The sequence below is a fragment of the Dendropsophus ebraccatus genome, chromosome 8 (assembly GCF_027789765.1).
Source record: "Dendropsophus ebraccatus isolate aDenEbr1 chromosome 8, aDenEbr1.pat, whole genome shotgun sequence".
Classification (NCBI taxonomy): Eukaryota; Metazoa; Chordata; class Amphibia; order Anura; family Hylidae; genus Dendropsophus; species Dendropsophus ebraccatus.
In genome coordinates, this window is record NC_091461.1 from 21,123,835 (window position 1) to 21,144,332 (window position 20,498).

At 42.6% G+C, this 20,498-nt stretch overlaps 1 protein-coding gene across 2 annotated transcripts in view; it reads left to right on the forward strand.

The window, feature by feature from the left end:
• Positions 1-20,498, forward strand: part of GOLGA7B (golgin A7 family member B) — a 199,543-nt gene that overhangs the window by 170,615 nt on the left and 8,430 nt on the right. For both annotated transcript variants that reach the window (XM_069979988.1, XM_069979989.1), the window contains exons 2-3: positions 12,252-12,377; positions 15,435-15,587. In XM_069979988.1, coding sequence (XP_069836089.1) covers positions 12,252-12,377; positions 15,435-15,587 — 279 coding nt within the window. The remainder of the gene's footprint in view (positions 1-12,251; positions 12,378-15,434; positions 15,588-20,498) is intronic.

Consider the following 20,498-nt stretch of genomic DNA (forward strand, 5'->3'; position numbering starts at 1 on the left):
ACTTTTTCTCCACAGTGCCACCCCTGGCCTGCACAGGTACTACACCTTAGATCCATTTATATGAGTGGAAGGGAGGGGGATCTGCTATCAATTCCAGTAATATTGTTGGAATAGTAGAAGATGGGTACAGAGGATCAGTATGTTAAAATGTTGTTTTTTTTTTTTTGTTTTTTTTTCCAGAAATCAATAGTCCAGGCGATTTTAAGAAACTTTGCAATTGGGTTTATTAAGCAAACATGCCATTATCTGCATTCAAAAAGACTTTCCCCAGGTCCCCCCTTCCTCCTCTCTCTCATCCACTGCTCATTATTAGGAAATCTCGACTCTTTTACATCAGTCAGGCCCTGTCTGTTCTATGGAGAGGGGAGGAGGGAGGAGGGAAATTAATCGGCAGCAGAGAGCAGAGAACAAAGGATTACATAGCGGGACCTGTGTTAAAGCCGCTATTCAGAGGTCAGAGAGGTTTGTACTGACTTCAGAGGAGATAGCCCAGTGATGTAGCTGTAAATTAACTCTTTGTTGTCTGGTTTTGGTGCCTCATCTCCCTCAACCCCCTCCCCACTCCATAAGAGAACCATGAAGACAGGGGGGAGTGCTTCAAACTACTTTTTCATGATAAAAATGCATTTTTCGGGCTAATAAACCCAATTACAAAATTTCTTAAAATCGCCTGTACTATTGATTTCTACAAAAAAAAAAAAAAATTAAACATCAGTGACACTTTAAATGTTAACATTTTCTATCCTCTGTACCAGCCGGAGGTAAGGCACTACCTAAGGCATCTGGTAAAGACTTGTTCTGCACTGAAAACGTTATATTACGAATCCATACACATTGGATAAGGACTTAGAGGTGGCAGTCATACATTTAGTCTAGTTCTAATATAATACATGGCTATTTCATCATACTAATCCTAGTAATAAATCCACCCCCCTGCCCTATAGATGCTGTAATAGACATTGCTGTTATCACCCCTGGTTCCACTGTATACGTCCTGCTCAGCAAATATACATGTTATTTTAGGCGGTGGGGGAAGGGATAAGTGGCTGCTAGTCACTTCTGTTGCTGTTTATCCCTGGGGGGAAGAATAGGATCATGCAGGGAAAAATACAACCTGCCAAACATGTCCAGCGTCGGTAGAATAGATTGTTAAAAAAAAGGCCATTGACGTCAGTGAAGCCGAGCTCATTCCTTGTGAGCCGAAAAATTATAGGACTTTGTGATGCACTTTTTTAATTCATTTTTTACGGTTTTCAAGATCTCTGCTACCTGTTATTCACTAGAATCTCTCACTGTTTGAAAATGTTTACCTAAAGGGGTTGTTCACTAAATTTAGTTTCTTTCAAATCAACTGGTGCAAGAAAGTGCCAGAGATTTGTAGTTTACTTTTATTTAAAAAAAAAAATCTCAAGACTTCCAGTACTTATCAGCTGCTGTATGTCCTGCAGGAAGTTGTGTATTCTTTCCATTCTAGAGAGCAGGAGAGGTTTTCTATGGGGATTTGCTCCTGCTCTGGACAGTTCCTGACATGGACAGAGGGGGCAGCAGAGAGCACTGTGTCAGACTGGAGAGAATACACCACATCATGCAGGATATACAGCAGCTGATAAGTACTGGAAGACTCACATTTTTTTTAATTAAAGTAAAATACAAATTTCTGGCACTTTCCTGCACCAGTTGATTTCGTAGAATTTTTTTTTGTGAACTACCCCTATTTTTCAGATTTCTACTAAAAATTCATCACGGTCATGTGATGAGCACAGAGGTGCAGGGCTTGTCACAGAACAGATAAAGCTAAAGCTTTGGCTCTCCAGGCATGATGGGAATTATAGTTTGGCAACAGCTGGAGAGCTTAAGGTTCCCCATCCCTGAGTTAAAGAGGATGTACCATCAGGTACATCCTCTTTAATCTCACCCAGGGATAGAATGGCGCCGTCACGGGGAAGCCGGTGCCGCGGTCCGTTTTATGAATCGCTTTCCCATGTATGGCGCCGTTTTATCCACGGGTACCGGGCCGGCCTGCCCCCAGTGGGAGGAATCCCCCGCCCCTCTATGACGCGGCTCCTTCAGAATCAATGGAATTCCCTCCCACTGGGGGTGGGCCGACCCGCCTCCAGTGCTTCAGCCCCGACCGGGTACTCGTGGATAGAATGGCGCCATACATGGGTACCAGGTCACAGTTCAAAAAAACTGCTTTCCTGTGACGGCACCGATCTTTCCATGGGTCATATTAAAGAAGATGTACCTGATGGTACATCCTCTTTAAAGGGATTATCCAGTTTTACAAAAACATGGCTACTTTCCCCCAGAGACAGCACCGCTTTTGTCTTCAGGTTGGGTGCAGGTTTTGCAACTTAGTTCCATTGAAGTGAATAGAGATTTTTTGTAAATTACACCTGAACTGGAGACAAGAACGGTGCTCTCTCTGGGAGAAAGTGGTCATGTTTTTGTAGCACTGGATAACCACTTTAAAGGCTGCTTTCTTCCAGAAACAGAGGCCATTTGTGTCCTTTTTTTTTTTTTGGTTCTACAGAAATGAATGGAGACTAGTTGTAAAAAAAAAACTCCTTGATAACCCCTGTAGGTATGCCATACATGTTGGACAGTTCTCTCTCCTGACCCCCCCATACACATGAGTATTATTCATGTGGTCTCTATGGTGAGGAGGAGACCATAGTGCTGGCTTAACTGTCCCGAAACAATAGGATGACACCCTTGAAATGCAGTATGCCCGATCCTCTTCACCTCCTTGTATACTGGAAAATTCTATAACTTTCCATGATCCAGGGAATCGGTTGTATTTGTAGTAAACCCCTTTAAGCCTTTGCCATTAGAATAGATTGGATGAGACTCTCAGCGGTGGATGACACTCGGGTCTTGTAAAGCAGATAGAGCTCTGCGAGGGCACGGCCGTGTATAATCATCGGACTGTCGCCTGGATCCCCTAAAGCAGATGTCGTCCCGCTTTCCCTGCTTATGAGCACATGTATCTGGTAAAACCTGTGCACTTCTAATATGAAGTAATATTTCCATCCACTCCATGAAGATGAATACTTAAGTCACCGCCCCGGGCAGAGGAGCAGTAATATCTCTTTCTGTCAGATGTTGTTTATCTACAGGAATCACATTGCATCTATCTCATTTGTCTTCCATAGCCTCCAGGAAACATTAGCCAAACAGCATGTGTATGGAAAAGATTAGAAAGATCAGACATTTAGGGAGTATTTTACGTCGGAGGGTAATAAAACTTGCTCATATGAAGCCAACTACGATTTAAAAAATAAGTTGTCTAACTGTAGAAACTCTCACTGATCAGCCATGGTCTTTCTTAAAGCCTGAGAGCAAGTGTTTGATTTCCCAACAGCTCCCCCAGAGGAAAAAATAAGGATTACATCCTGAGTCCTCCAGAGCAGGAGTCAACAACCAGGGACTGTGAAAGGGTAAGATGTGGTATTGCATCAACTTTAGTGCCAGTCCGGGCATGCAGAGTTGTGCTGGTGTGGTATTAATGTATAGTTCCCACACAGTGTACTCTGCTCTGCTCAAACCGACACTAAACCATTTGAGCTGATTGGACGCCACTAGAGATGAATGAGTATACCCGTTCTACTGATACCGATAGTGGTACAGTATACTGGTATATAGCAATAGGAGTGCTAGCTTCTAACTAACAACTACCCAAAGTGCCTTTTAGGACTAGTGATATCCCAGTATAATATAGAGGATAAGACGGTCTACTCAGTCTGTTAGTGGTCCAGTACACAGCCAGTACAGTGAATACAGCAGCCAGGGAGTCTTAGATGCTTCTATGCATGCTCCCTCTGATGTACCAGTTCCATTTCCGTGTTGTTTCCATCACTATTCTGAGGTTTTAGGCTGGGTTCACACTACGTATATTTCAGTCAGTATTGTGGTCCTCATATTGCAACCAAAACCAGGAGTGGATTAAAAACACAGAAAGGCTCTGTCCACACAATGTTGAAATTGAGTGGATGGCCGTCATATAACGGTAAATAACTGCCATTATTTCAATATAACAGCCGTTGTTTTAAAATAACAGCAAATATTTGCCATTAAATGGCGGCCATCCATTTAATTTGTGAACAGAGCCTTTCTGTATTTTCAATCCACTCCTGGTTTTGGTTGCAATATGAGGACCACAATACTGACTGAAATATATATAGTGTGAATCCAGCCTGAGTGGACCGGACACCCTTCCATCTGCGGAGTAGGAGGCCCCTGAAATATTACTTGCATCTCCCATTGACTTTAATGGTGTTCATTTCTTGAATCGAGTAATGAACCCCATGCCTTTGACCTCTGTGCCGCTCCGTGTGATTGGAAGAGTTGGATCCAGTCCTAGGAAACATCTCCAGTTTCCAAGGACTGGATCCAGCTTTTCGAGGTAAGGAGTTCAAAGGCAGCAGGCTGGCAAGCCGGCCAGAGAGCCTAACGAAGTGCCTAGTACTGTAACTTCACTCATCCTTAGCTATAATCCCTCCCACATTTGTCAAAAGCCCTGCCCCTGCCAGGCCATGGGAAAATGGCCTTGCCTGAAGCCAGTCCATGATGGACAAGGTTGGGGACCGCTACTCCAGAGTGTAAGACCCTCCCGGTAAGGGTTTTCCTGCTTTAGCTACTAGCTGGAATTTCCCAAGTACAAACCCCTCTTTTCATTCACAATTCTCCAATATGAGATTTTAAAATAGTTTTTTTTTTTTTTTTTAACATAAAGAAAGAGAATATTTAAGGCAATGTACCCAAAGTGTCAGGTATTCTTAGCATTTATGATTCATTCCGCGAGCGCACAGTAATGTCAGCAAATAAAATAGTGTGGGTGATAGGGAGCAAAGGGAAACTCGAGCTATTCTGGTGCCGTGAGTGGGAGGACGTGTATTCAGTACATGGCAGAATTATACATTGGAAGTGGAAAGGGCTCCGGTTCATTCCCGTGATTCATTAGACTGGTGAGAAAGGCTGAAATGTTAACAGCGACTCATCGGAATTATCATTAACGCCTCTATTGTATTCATTGAGAAGTAGCAGGAAATATGGCAGGCGGTGGTGGTGGTGTGTGTGGGGGTGTGTGTGTGTGTGTGGGGGGGGGGGGGGCTCGCTGCAGTGACGTCTTGGGTTCAAAGTCAATAATCCCCCCATCTGTCTATTATCCCCATACTCCCACTCATGTGGGGCTCACTTTATGTTTGGGTTCTATGACAATAAAATATGTGGTATATACCAATGAAAACCCGATCGCTTAGTCTATTTCCGGAATTTATACTCTTCTTCTGCTTGAAAAACCTTCAAGCAGCCAGAACAGCAACAGGTAGAGTCAGTCATGGCTGGTGGGGTGGGGAGAAGCCATCAGGGACCCTTCCAATGACTTCTGGTTTGGGCACCATAAATATGGTTTCATTTAAAGGGGTACTCCGGCGAAAAATACTTTTTTTTTTTTTTTTTCAAAACAACTGGTATCAAAGTTATATAGATTTGTAAATTACTTCTAGATAAAAATCACAAGTCTTCCAGTACTTTTTAGCTACTGTATGTCCAGAGCAGTAGAAAATTTCCATAGAAAACATTTCCTGCTCTGGAGATCGGAGATTTACAAAACTATATACAGTAACTGTTTTTTTATATAAACCAGTTTTTGGTTTTTTTTTTTTAAAGGAAGTGGTGTACTTTTTCCAGTCTGACACAGCGCTCTCTGCTGCCACCTCTGTCCATGTCAGGAACTGTACAGAGCAGGAGAGGTTTTCTATGGGGATTTGGTACTGCTCTGGACAGTTCCTGACATGGACAGAGGTGGCAGCAGAAAGCACTGTGTCAGACTGGAAAGAATACACCACTTCCTGCAGGGCATACAGCAGCTGATAACCTGTGCAGTTGCACAGAGACTCATTGATACCTTCAAAACCATTTCCCATCATCTAGTACAGTGATTGGGGAACTTGCAGCTGTTGCAAAACTACAATTCCCATCATACTTGGACAGCCAAAGCCAGCACCAGGATGCACTATGGGAAGGATAAACAATGTTCTGTTGGAAACCTTTTGTCCTGGTATCATGTGGATGTTACTGTGACTATTGTACACACCAAGTCCCCCTAATGGTAGGGCTCTCTTTCATCAGGATATTGCCCCGGGGGCCACACTACAGACAATATTCAGGAATAAGGATCATGGTAATTACAGTCTAAGGTCATGTTCACACAACATAAGTTCTGCAGTAATTACGGCCGTTGTTGGAATGGCCGTGATTAGTATGGAACTTATGTTGTGCTGCAGGCCGAGGGAATTAGTAGCGCTGCGAGAAACTGACATGTCAGTTTTCTGTGGCCGCTATTCAATGAATAGCGGCCGCAGAAAACCCTGTCAGTGTACACAATGGAGCGTGCGGCTCCAGCCGCACGCTCCATTGTGTGCAGTGAGGAGTTTTTATGCGGGTGTACACGGATGCACCCGCATCGGAACTCAGCGGCGCTAAAGATCATCCGATGCGTACTGCAGTACTGGCTGGGATGATCTTTTCTGAGACTGGCCGTTCAGTGACCCAGCTGGGTCACAGAACGGCCGGTCTCTTACAGCGTCTGAACATAGCCTTATAAATCCTACATTTCTTATCCTGTTGCTTTGTTATAGCCATCCCCTAGTTGAGCATTGTCTGATCAGTGTAGATGACTCTGATTCTCCATACACATTAGTAGATGGGGCGTCCTCAGTATAAATGAGCCGTCAGTGTGACCTCAGCCGCCCCCATGCTTTATCAGCCTTGTTTATCATGTCTGATATGTGGTAAATCCTCCGGCTGATGGAGAATTACTAATTGTTCACCTCTTACCAGGAAGCGGTCCAGTTCCCCCATGTGCTCACTTTGTCAGATCTGGCACTGATGATGGGAGTGATGCTCAACACAAGTTACTAATTAGCGGATCAGTCTGACGAGTTCTGGCAAAAACACCGGCTATAAATAGGAAGATTATCACACGCCGTAACCAGCAGGACGCCAGACATATCAGCTGTGTGTGGCCCCAGTCACTTCTGTCACACAGGTCAGGCTGAGCTGCAGTACCATATACAGCCCACAGGCAGGGGTAGCGCTGTTTGGAAACAACCCCCCCCCCCCCCCCCCCCCTTAATCTTAGTTGTGGCACATATTACACCTCTGCAATGTACTGTTCCTCCTGGAAATGACTGCTTGATAGCTTGTTGTTACCATTACTATAGTCAATACTTAGGAGGAGATTTATCAACATGGTGTAAAGTGAAACTGGCTCAGTTGCCCCTAGCAACCAATCAGATTCCAACTTTCATTCCTCACAGACTCTTTGGAAAATGAAAGGTGGAATCTGATTGGTTGCTAGGGGCAACTGAGCCAGTTTCACTTTACACCATTATTGATAAATCTCCCCCTAATGGTGCATTTACACAGGCAGATTTATCGGACAGATTTTTGAAGCCAAAGCCAGGAACAGACCATAAACAGGGAACGGGTCATAAAGAAAAGTCTGAGATTTCTCCTCTTTTCAAATTCATTCCTGGCTTTGGCTTCCAAAATCTGTCAGATAAATCTGCTTGTGTAAACGCACCATAAATTCTCAGACACTCGGGCACTGTTAGAGTGAAAATCGGCTAAATCAGGCCAATTCAGAAGATAATCGCTCCATGTAAGGGTCCATTTACACAGAAAGATTGTCTGATAGATTATCTGCCAAAGATTTGAAGCCAAAGCCCTGAATGGAATGAAAGGAATCTCAGGCTTTCCTTTATGACCTGATCTCTGTTTATAGTCTGTTTCTGGCTTTTGCTTCAAATCTTTGGCAGATAATCTGTCAGATAATCTTTATGTCTAAATGGACCCAAATGCTGCGTTTACACGGAGCGATAATTCGCCCAATCAAACGATTAACGACTTCGAAGTAACGATGTGTTTTTTATGACGATCAGCGTTAAGACGGAACGATATATCATTTGAAAAAATCTGCATTTTGATTGTTGAAAGACTGTTTACACGAAGCGATCTGCGAATTTTCAGTGAACGACCAACGATGATTTGAGAACTCATTGAAAGATGAAAATGAACGATTTATCGTTCGTCACTTGATCGTTCGCTGTGTTTACACTAGCCGATTATCTCTCAAATGCGATCGTTATTGCGAGAATTCGAATGATAATCGTTCCGTGTAAAAGGACCATAACAGAGACAATGATTACGGTCTGTAGGTAAAAAAATGCAGGTGCTTCGGCCTTTTAAACATGAGGGGGGGGGGACGAAAACGCAATAACGAAAATTAGCCAGGTCCTGAAGGGGTTAATGGCGGTGGGGTCTTCATTATCACTTCTGAAGCCAATCACAGAGGTGGTCCTGTCCACTAATTATGTTCTGATGCCAACTCTCTGTGGCATTGCCTGCGGGGATGGGGAACCTTCGGCCCTCCAGCTGCTGCAAAACTACAATTCCCATCATGCCAGGACAGACAAAGCTTTAGCTCCCTCTGCATGATGGGAATTGTAGTTTTGCAGCAGTTAGTGTGCCAAAGGTTCCCCATCCCTGGCCTAGAGTAACAAGGAGACACTGGGGCACCCTGGAGACATGGCAGCTCCTCTGAGAGTCCAGGAGGTCTTTGTAGCTGTATACACACCATGTTGAGCACTGTATTCTCTGCATGGGGCAAGCGTACAGCATATACCTGATATAACTGTATGCAGACATAAGCCTGTATTGTATTCTATGTCACCCAGATAATCACTGGGAAATGTCTCCTATGATGAAGGATAAGCAGATCCGATAATTGACAGGAGCCGTCCTCAGGCCGCGCCAACATAATCTCCTTTATTTAACTGGAGGGAATAAACCTCTAATTGATTGTGGTTTTCTTGTTTCCATTTCCTGCATAAAGACATTAGTAAAAGCTGTGGTAGATCGCTATGAGGCGTGCTGCACTACAGCCTAGCGGGCGAGACACAACACTAACAGCTGGCACTAATAGCATAGGATGGACGGTGGAGGGTACGTGTGACCCCAAGGGTACTGATCTATCTGGAGTAACACACACAGACACACATGCACATACACACACACATACATAAACACACAGACACACATACACACACAGAAACCCATGCGCATACTCAGACACACGTGCACATACACACAGGCACACGCACATACACACAGACACACACACTCACACAGACACAGAGAAACACACATATACACACACATACACACACATACACATGCACATACACAGTGGCGTAGCTAACCTAAAGGCAGGGTAGGCAGTCGCTATGGGGCCCGTGCAGGAGGGGGGCCCAGGGGAGAAGGTAAAAGCATGTTTCCTTCTGCTTAACCCCTTATGTACTGCAGTGTGTAAGTGACCCAATGTTTACTTACATGCTGCAACACAAAAAAGGGTTAACCAGCAGAAGACAGAGATCTCTGCTTCACTGCACTGATAACCTCTAACCTCTGTTCTCCAGATGCGCAAGGGAAATGTGAAGAGCTCCATGCAGAGGTCAAGGGTTATAAGTGCACCAGCAGTAATGCAGATATATATATATATATATATATATATACACAGTGTGTGTGTATATATATATATATATATATATATATATATATATACACACACACACACAGTGCTTTGTGTTGTGTGTTGGGGACAGGGCCCCTTAAATTTTTTTGCTATGGGGCACCGTGAATCCTAGCTACGCCTCTGCACATACACGCACACACACATACACGTACACTCAGACACACACACACACACACATACACGTACACTCAGACACACACACACACACACATACATACAGACACCTATACACAGACACACACATGCACACACACACACACACACACACACACACACACAAGGACACACATACATGCACATACACATGCACATTCAGAAACACACAGACACACATACACTCACATACACACACAGACACACATGTGCACGTACACAGAGACACACACACATGCACATACACACAGGCACACACAGATACACACACATACACACATGAACATTCACTGACACACACGTGCACATACACACACACACACATATACACAGACACATACACAGACAAACACATGCACAGACACACAAAGAAACACACACGCACATACACACACACAGACACACAAATGCTCATACATACATGCACATACACACACAGACACACATGCACATACACACAGACACACATGCACATAAACAAAGACACATGCACACAGACACACATAAACACACACGCCCACAAACATACACACACACACATACACACACACACACAGACACACGCACACACACACAAATCTAGAGAAAGAAATAGATTTTGGCAATTGACATAGCTTGAAGCTCCTCTGTCAGAGTGCACAGTACCAGTATCTATCTGCTGTGCTGAGCACAACCAGTGACTGTATTGTTAATGTCCTGTAACATTTACTCTTGGGGACTGGATGGTTATTTGGAGGGGGTCGATTGTTGTCAAGGAGCTTAATGGTTTTCCTGGGTGCTTGATGGTTGTTTTAATGGTTTAATAGTCATTGCAGGGGTTCATTAGTCACTCTGGGAGCTTAAAGGGATATTTCCCTCTCAATTAATATAGTTACACTGGTAGGAATTGCCAAGTTAAAAATGTTTGCAAATACAATAATTTAGCAAACTTGCCTTCTTTTCCCGAGATGCGCCTCTTTCCCTCCCATTGTTGACAGATCGTTGTCTAGGTTACCCGATCAGCCAGACCACTGCTTTTAGAGCAGAGTGGTGGTCAGTAGCCTAGACTATAAGCAGGAAGAAAACATATTAGAGGGAGACAAGGTTGCTAATGAATATATTTACAAGAGTATTTGACTTGACTTTATGTTAGATGGGATGAATATGGCCTCACTCTTTACTCTATAGAAACAGGAACTCTTTTTTTTTTGAGAGGAGTCCTTGCACCTGTAAATGCTTTATAAAGCTCTCTACACCAGAGATCAGTGTATTACTTATATCCTTCTGTTCAGCCGTTCTCCTAACATGTAGGATAATGGGTTTTTTTGCTGCGCCACTCCCTCCACCCTCCAGATGTTGATTGACACACTATATATATATATATATATATATATATACACAGCTTAGATAAACAACTGGTTCTCATGAATATCCAGGACTTCTGAGAACATGCACATAATAAGGGGAAGGGTACGCCATGCTTAGAGTCATTGTTTTAAGGAGGATATCTCTGAATCAGCTTTAATGTAAGTGATACATCGTTCTGTTACTTGCTTCTTTGTCACTAGTTTCTTGTAAAGCAGTGTAAACATACTGACAGAATCTATTTAAAGGGGTAGTTCACAAAAAATTATTTCAAACTGGTGCCAAAAAGTACCACTTATTTTACTTCTATTATAAAATATCAAGTCTTCCAGTACTTATCAGCTGCTGTATGTCATGCAGGAAGTAGTGTATTCTCTCCAGTGTGACACAGTGCTCTCTGCTGCCACCTCTGTCCATATTAGGAACTGCCCACCGCAGTAGCAGATCCCCATAAAAAACCTCTCCTGCTCTCCAAACTGGAAAGAATACACCACTTCCTGCAGGACATACAACAGCTGATAAGTACTGGAAGACAAGTTTTTTTTTTTTTTTTAATAGAAGTAAATCACAAATCTCTGGCACCAGTTGATTTAAAAGAAAAAATAGGTGAAAAATCCCTTTAAGGTTTTAAGAATAGTACAGTTTCATTGAGCTGCAATGTGAACACATCTCTATGCAAAGAATAAACAGAGATCTTGATATCAGTCTCATCAGATCTGATCACATATAAACGGAGACTTGACCCCGAGCTTAAGAGTCAACTTCCCTTTAAACTCGACTTGACTCGCACTTTTACTGCAGGAATCCGGCCCTTTACACCCGGTAATTATTTCCGAGGGGTTATAAAATTATTTGCATTTCCTCCATAGCGCCGGGCATCCAGTAGGCAACAGGAGGCATTTTAATTGATGATTCCGCTATTATATTGTATGTGTAGGTCTGGTGGCTGGTCGGACGCCACGCTTCCTGTTTGTTATTATGTCCGCTCCTCCAGTCGTCTCGATATATTAAAATTACAATCAGAATCCCACTGCGGCTTTCACGCTCGTCCCCACAGGATTCCTCATATGATCTTTTATGAGAAAATATGATGCTGGGATTTTATTCATCTTTGTCCCGGTGTTATTTTCTTACTTTGTCTTCTTGTTCCTTGCAGATGCATAACCTTCAGGAGCTGAGGAGAAGCGCCTCCCTGGCCACCAAAGTCTTCATACAAAGGGATTACAGTGAAGGGACCATGTGTCAGTTCCAAACCAAGTTCCCACCAGAGCTGGACAGCCGGGTATAATAATGTCCCACACATTATAATCACAACATTGCCTATAATTATTTATTTTAAAGTGTCACTGTTGTTTAAATTTTTTTTTTTTTTTTTTTTTCAGAAATCAATAGTACAGGCAATTTTAAGAAACTTTGTAATTGGGTTTATTAGCCGAAAAATGCATTCTATTAAGAAAAAGCAGTTTAAGGCTCCCCCCCTGTCTTCATGGTTCTCTATGGAGAGGGAAGGGGTGGAGGGAGATGAGGCACCAAAACAGGACAACAAAGAGTTAATTTACGGCTACATCACCAGGCTATCTCCTCTGAAGTCAGCACTGACCTCTCTGACCTCTGAATACCGGCTTTCATGCAGCTCCCACTGTGTAATCCTTTGTTCTCTGCTCTCTGCTGCCGACTAATGTCCAGCCTCCCTCCTCCATAGAACAGACAGGGCTCGTCTGATGTAAAAGAGTTGAGATTTCCTGATAATGAGCAGTGGATGAGAGAGAGGGGGGGGGGGCTGGGGAAAGTCTTTTTGAATGCAGATAATGGCATATTTGCCTAATAAACCCAATTACAAAGTTTCTTACAATCGCCTGTACTATTGAAAAAAAATACAACTGTGACAATTTAAATTTCATTTCAACATTACAAATCAGTTACAGATCAGTTACTGGAGGATAATAACAGATGGAAATCTCCAGTGTCTACAGTCTGCTCCTGTTCTATTCAGGAAAAAAAATGTTTTTGTCTATAAAATGGATTGAAAACTAATATTTTTGTCAGAGTAACCCTTAAGAGGGGGTGCCAAGGTAATTTTTGTGCTTTCGCTACTGTTATTAAGTCCGTAAGAGTTCCCTCCATGGTGCACAGTGATTATATATTCTCTCTATTTCAGAGGGCAGGACCAAAGCCAGTAGTACACACACAGAAGCTTCCTTCCTTAGTTGCCTGTCCAATCACAGCACAGGGCACACTTCTCTATGCTATAATATGAGATAATACTGGTGGAAGTGCACCTAATATGCTGCATTGTGCTGGAGGGACATTACTATGAATTGTACATGTAGGTGGATAGTACAGGGAGGTGTTACTGATGCAAGGGAAGGGGTATAATAACCACTGGGCTGCTGCTGCTGCTGCTGAAAACCTGAAGCCTGCAGACTAAGTGGAGAGGAGATGTTAGATACAGGAGGCAGCATTGTGAACATATAAAAGCAACAAAGCAAGGAGGGGGTTACCTTTTGCAATGTACTGCTTGCTCCTCCTGCTGAGAAGAGAAGGAAGCCTTGATTTACCTTTCAGGTACAATTTAGATCCTCTATAAAAAAAAGAACACAGCTTGCAGCTACGCAGTGTGTCTGTTTATTTTTCTCTCTTGTACACATCTTGGAATATTATATATAGATGACAGCAGGGTGCATGTATGGCAGCAAACATAGCAAAGAAGGAATTACAGCAGCTTCTGCTGCTGAAAAGAGGAGGAAGCCTTGATTTACCTTTCAGGGACAGTGCAGATACTTTGAAGAATGGACACAGCTTGCAGGTACACAATCATATCCTGCACATATAAGTGGCTAAGCTGTAGTACTGCCTGTAGTCCTTGTTACTCCTTGTTAAGATCCGTGAGCAGCATTGCCCCCCTTGATGTGAAACCAGGGGTGCTTCAACTCTGGAATACCCCTCCAAGTATGAAAATGTGCTGACGGCTGCATCTCCTATAACGCAGACATACATTATTATCTGAACGGATGCTGAGACGTTGCTGTGTTTTGCAGCATTTCTGCCTTCATTTTCTCTTATGCAGCAAAGACATCTCCATAATAAGAAATCTGCCTATCGGCAAAATGCCGGTTCAGCATAATTTCAGAGTTTGGTCCATCAATATTGGCGATGGCCTAGATACAATTATAGCTGGGAATGTGTCAGAGACGTCTTCCCGCTTACTGTACTATTTTAAGAGGCTTCTCGGAGTCTCTCACTACTCCCGTTCAGGCTGGGAAGTGTCTCGGATCCTTTCGCTGCTTGTCAGGATGGAGATTAGTCATTAATCAATAGAGAAGGAGATTCTTAGGGGACTCAGTGCGGAGAATAGCAATGGGGGGCCTATGGGGGGAGGGGGCTAGTTATACCATCCTGGCTGTAATTACTGGGATGAGGGGAGATGTACAGCGGCAGCAATGGCTCCAGAGATGGAATTTTTTTTTTTTTTTAATACATTTAAAGCCACTTCAATTAAATAGTCCTATTCGCTTTGGCAGAGGAGAGGAAGGAAAATGTGAACAGAGTGCGGCTACTCCATATAGAAAAAGACGGGAGGTCGGAATAAATTACAGATTACAAGTTGTTACACATGTGCGATGCACGGAGTGTTATTTGCTGTTTTTTATTTGAAATTTTTGAGCTGCTGTTTGAAAAAAATAGTTCTAGTAAAATCTGTGAACAGAAAAAAGGGGGGAGTTATGTATGGCAACTATCCAGAATCTGGTTCCTATTTGAAATAGTTTTAAATGTACAGTATAGATAGTATGATAAGGCTGTTTCCCCGAAAATAAGACATCCTTCGAAAATAGGGCATAGTGGAGGATTTACATGATGGACAGCATGCTGGGGATACACAGCGTGGGGGTGTTAGTAGCTACAGCCATACCACTGTCTCCACCTAGAGGTCTGGTAGACGCAGCCTTGTGCGACCACCATGGTGGCAGTCTGGCACTCGCACCCTGCCATAACCCTGAAAGAGCTGACTACAGACGGGTATCGTCTCCTCTCTGGCCTGGCCTACATTCCCTGTTCTGTTTTAATACTCATAGTTGGAGTGAGACACTGACTTTAAGGAAATATACCTTGCATAAGTGGTGTGAGAGCTGCTTTGCATATAGATACCAATAGTATCTTTGTCTTTGTTAAAGGAATTGTAGCTACTCCGATGATAATGCTCTAAGTGGTTTCCATTTGTAGGTTTCCTGAACAATTTGTGTATACTGCGTCTTATCAGGAATAAATACTGGGATTATATAAGGAGCTTGCTGGAATGGTATTAGGGGAGATTTAGTCATGATCCTTATTTCTGCTTTAGATTGAGAAGCAGCTGTTTGAAGAGACGGTGAAGACCCTGAATATGTATTACATAGAAGCCGAGAAGATCGGGGGCAGCTCCTATCTGGAGGGGTGCTTGGCGTGTGCCACCGCCTATTTCATCTTCCTATGCATGGAGACGCACTATGAGAAGGTACATCATACATCATCCCATGGGTTTTGCCTTGTCCCAGACAGACAGATAACTCTTCTGCTACAGTGATGAACCTTGGTGGTCCCGGCCCATGGGGCACTACTGTTAAACAATATGTGGTGCTATAGGGATTCACTATATTCTTTCCTATAAACAAGAACATGAACCTAGGTGCCTGTAGACTTTAAACTAAAGTGGGTTGCTGGTTGTGTGTATACAGTGTATAGTGGCCTCCCGACTCCCCACCAACAGATGATGTCAGTGAAGAGAAGGGTCAGGCTTGATGGGATTCACTGCCTGACCTTTTTGTTCTTGGAGAGACAAGCCATCACCAGAGCTGTCTGGCCATAGCTTACACCTTCGTCCATGGGGAAAACATGAGTGTGTTCATGTGTATAGGGGCCTTAAGCCTGGCTTTAGTAAATTTAAGGAATCTATCAGCACCATACCACACATGTAAGATGTAGTGATGAGCGAATAGTGAGATATTCGAATATTCGATATTCGTACGAATATCCCGCGAATATTCGATCAAATATTCGATCTTATTAAAGTCTATGGGAACAAGTATTCGATTAGTGAAAAACATCTATTTGACCATTTGGAGGGTGAAACTGGAAGCTGGGGGATTTGAACGCTTATCGAATATTTATCGAATATTCGCAGGATATTCGTACGAATATAGAATATTCGAATATCTCACTATTCGATCGAATAGATATTCGCTCATCACTAGTAAGATGTACAGTAACAGCTGCTGCAAACTTGAGCACATTGGTGCTTTTGTTCCTGTAATCTGTAGCTTCATTCATGCATTAAAACCAATATATGCAAATTAGTTTGGTGCACCGACGGCGGTCCAAAGCCTTCACTTACCATTGCTGTCACCCACTGTGCTGGTTCCTCATAAATATTAATCCCCAACTGCTGACATATCTCTCTGCCTAATGAAACCTCATAGTTATGACGCTCAGTGGCAGCAATTACAGTGTACTGGGGGCTTATGACCGCTGTCGGTGCACCAAACTAATTTGAATATACTGTTATTAATGTATTGACAGAACAGAACTGTGGTTTACAGTAACAAAAGCATCAACGGCATTCACACCATACTTAAAAATCAGTATGCATATTGTGCCAAGAAATTCCCTTTAAGGATATATCTCTAAGGAACTGTTCACACAATGTATATTTCTACCGGAAAAATAATTAGTAAAAATCCAAGGTATACCCTTATATTATGTCTCCCATGGATATTTACTTCATATCCTGAATATTTTTGACAAGGAATTATCCCGATTCGATCTGCTTCCTGGCTATCCGACTCACTTTCCAATTGCAAAGCTACAATTTGCGGACAAATATAAATTTTGCCGAAATTTGTTGATTCCATTTTCATCACAACTTACGATAGCATTTTCCATCTCAATCCCTTGCATACACTTTTGTACATGGAGATTTCAGGCAGCCCGGATCCGCTTGACTAGAGATAAAGAGGATTAGCATGTTCTCATGTTATATCCATATCAATATCCTCCACCGCTGCCAAGTTTTTCGGCTGTAACGTTGCGTTTTTTTTTTTTTTCTAAACTGAACCGAATTACTGTGGAGGAAGTTGTTGGTGGGAAATTGGGTTATATTTTGACTCTTTCCTGAAGGACACTTGGCTTGTATAAAATAGGATTTGAGTTTGCAAAGAGTCGCCCAGTCTCCGTGCAGCATTACAGCTTTGAACTCCGTCCAAGATCGACACAACTAAACTTTTGAGAGCAGGATGGAGTCACACGTCAGACTTGGTATTTCACATTATTATCTGTCTATTTCTTGGTGAGCAGATTTAATCCTTCCTTCAAATGCTTGGGAAAGGTTGTTTCAACATGCAGCCACTCAGCAGGCTAAGCTTTGGGGGGATAATTGCCCAATCTCTTTCTATCACACTGTCGATCTGGGCAGTTTTCCAAAGCAAACTCAACCTTTGTACTTTGAAAATTAATTTCCCAGCAGATTCTATTCCCGCCTCGGCCCTGGTTGATACTGAGAAAAGTTACTATTTGTGACAAGGGGGACTCGTGGCCCCTCTTTATAGCCCCCTCGCACAACAGGCAATCAGACCTGCTACTACTGTGAAGGGTTTTATAATATAAGTGGAGCAGAATATAACGGACATCATCATTTGTTGGATACATAGTTATTATTTTGAATTTTTTTTTAGAATTTTTCCTATATGGTACTAGTAAGAAATGGCCCTCAAACTCAGGCCCTCCAGTCGTTACAAGACTACAATTCCCATCATGCCTGGAGTTTGACACCTCTGATGTATGGGATAATCCCTGACCATTGGCAAAATTTGCAACAGGATTACCATGTTATATTGAGACTACTGGTTGAGTGTGTCCACGTTCATCTTAAAGGGGTATTTCCATGTCACTGTCTCCTAAGAACCGTATAGGAGTAAATAGCCGACTTCAAAGTGTTGTTTATTAGAGACGGGAGCGAACATGCTAGAGTCTGATTGTTCAGCATTATGGCAAACAGATCACTGATCTCAGGGAGACCAGCCAAAGAGGACACTGTGGGCTGCTGGTTATCAAGTTATGCTCATCTCTACTGTTTCTACAATTCCTATTAATGTCAATAGGAGTTACCCAAAGGCTATGTTCACACTAAGTAAAGGAAAAAGTGAACAGGCGTCCGTTATTGCTGCATTTTAATTGACATCAATGGAATGCATTGAAGTCAATGGAATGACGGACGTCCAATGCACACAATGTATAAAATGACGGACGTTGTTTGTGCGGATAATAATCACAACAATTATTTTCGGACGTCTTTTGCAAACAATGGATGTTATTTTTTAGTTGTTCACACACAGTTTTTCTTTTTTCACTGGTCGTTCACCAACAAGGGCAGATTAACTTTACCATAGGCCCCGGGCTGTTCACCAAGCCTGGGCCTACCGCATGCAAAGGACCTATTATAATCCACTACTGTTCACCAAAGGCCAGCAGCCTATCCCTGGGCATTTTGTCCTACATAATAAAGGCCCCTTCCCAGATTTTTTTCTTTTATTTAATCTGGCTACATTTTTTTTTATTACAAGTCATATGATTATTTTATCTTTTCTTTACAAAATTCCATAGCCAGAGCGTGCTGCAATTGAAAAAAAACTTCTGAGGATTGATTTAGTCTCATCCAATTCCTTCTGCTTTCCAAGTGTTCCGATTCCCTGAAGAAGAAGTCTACAGTGAGAAAGTCCAGAGACTCATTCCAGATTTCTCCAGGGAATCACTTGTAAAGCAGAACGATTTCCATTAGAATCAAGTTGGATTCACACTTGACTTTTGCCACATGGTGGTTTTTTTTTTTTTTTTAAGAAGTATTGAAAATTGTCCTCTCATAGATTTCTATAGGTGGGGAAAAAACATGCATGTTGGCGTTTTTGGGGGTGTTTTTTCCCCTCTATCCAATCCTGGAGTGTGATAATGAAAGAATCACATGACTTATCATGGAAAATACGCAGAGGATACAACAATAGAAACCAAAAATATATAATTTATACTAATTTAACGTAATAAAAAAAAATAAAAAAGAAGAAAAAATATTTTTTAGAAAAAAAATACCTAGTGAAATTTGTGTCTGAAAGAAGTTTCACTGAAGAATTAATCAAGTTATTAGATTATTATTTGGGTTTGGTTTTCCTTACTGTAGATTGGGCTAACCCTAGCCCCAGTAAAGGGGCACCCGAAAGGCACTTTACAGTAAAGTGCACTGGTAGGAACTAGTGTTGCGCAAACCTGTAAAATGTTCGGGTTCGGCAACAATATCCAAACCTGAACGCTCTGCGTTTGATTCTCCGCGTCTGCAGAAGTTGGATGCTACCCTAGGGCTGCCATGAAAACAGGCCTATGGCCTATTACTGTTTATATGTTTTCAAGGACGGACTCCCTAGGGAGACATCTAATTTGTGCAGCTACAGGGAATCAAACACAGAGGGGGAGATTCATCAAACATGGTGTAAAGTGAAACTGGCTCAGTTGCCCCTAGAAACCAATCAGATTCCACCTTTCATTCCTCACAGACTCTTTGGAAAATGAAAGGTGGAATCTGATTGGTTGCCGGGGGCAACTGAGCCAGTTTCACTTTATACCATGCTTGATAAATCTCCCCAAGAGTGTTTAAGTTCAGATAATGTTGCTGAAATGAAAGATTTCTACACTAGTAAGAGCCATATCTGGGCAAGTGTTTAAATCTTGAAAACTGATGTAGCCCCTGGTACCAGAAAGCACTCAATGGCCCTTCTTACATATAGAAAGACATTGGTATTATGAATGGCACATGTTAAAATAGGGGCCCCATGTAGACTTTGCATTGAGGTCTAGGAACTTCAAGTTATGACTTTACGCTAGACCTTGAAGGAAAGTTATCATAGCTGCGGCAGGCACAGACCAAGTAAAGAAGTGCAAATTTTTGTGCAACACACAAGCCTAAATTGCAGCAAGGTGCATGGGCAGCTCCGATGTGCCGGAATTTATGTAGAACAATAAACCACATGCATTTCCTCTTGTATGTTACCACTGCGACCAGTGACTGGCCCATGCACAGTGTATGGTGACTAGAGATGGGTGCAACTGGAGCATGCTCGAGTCCCATCGTTCGGCATTTGAATACCAGAAAAACATGGATACAGCCTATGGCCTATGGTCGTATCCATAGTTTCCAGGCAGCCTTAGGCATCCAACGTCTTCAGCCACAGGTAATCAAATGCCGAACGATCAGGCTTGAGCATGCTCCAGTTGCGCTCATCTCCAATGGTGACATTTCTAAGAAACTTCTGCTGGGAGCAAGTAATGGGTCGGTATAGGTTTATTCCTTATCCCCATTCCTTGTTCCATGATTAATTTTGCTAAAAGC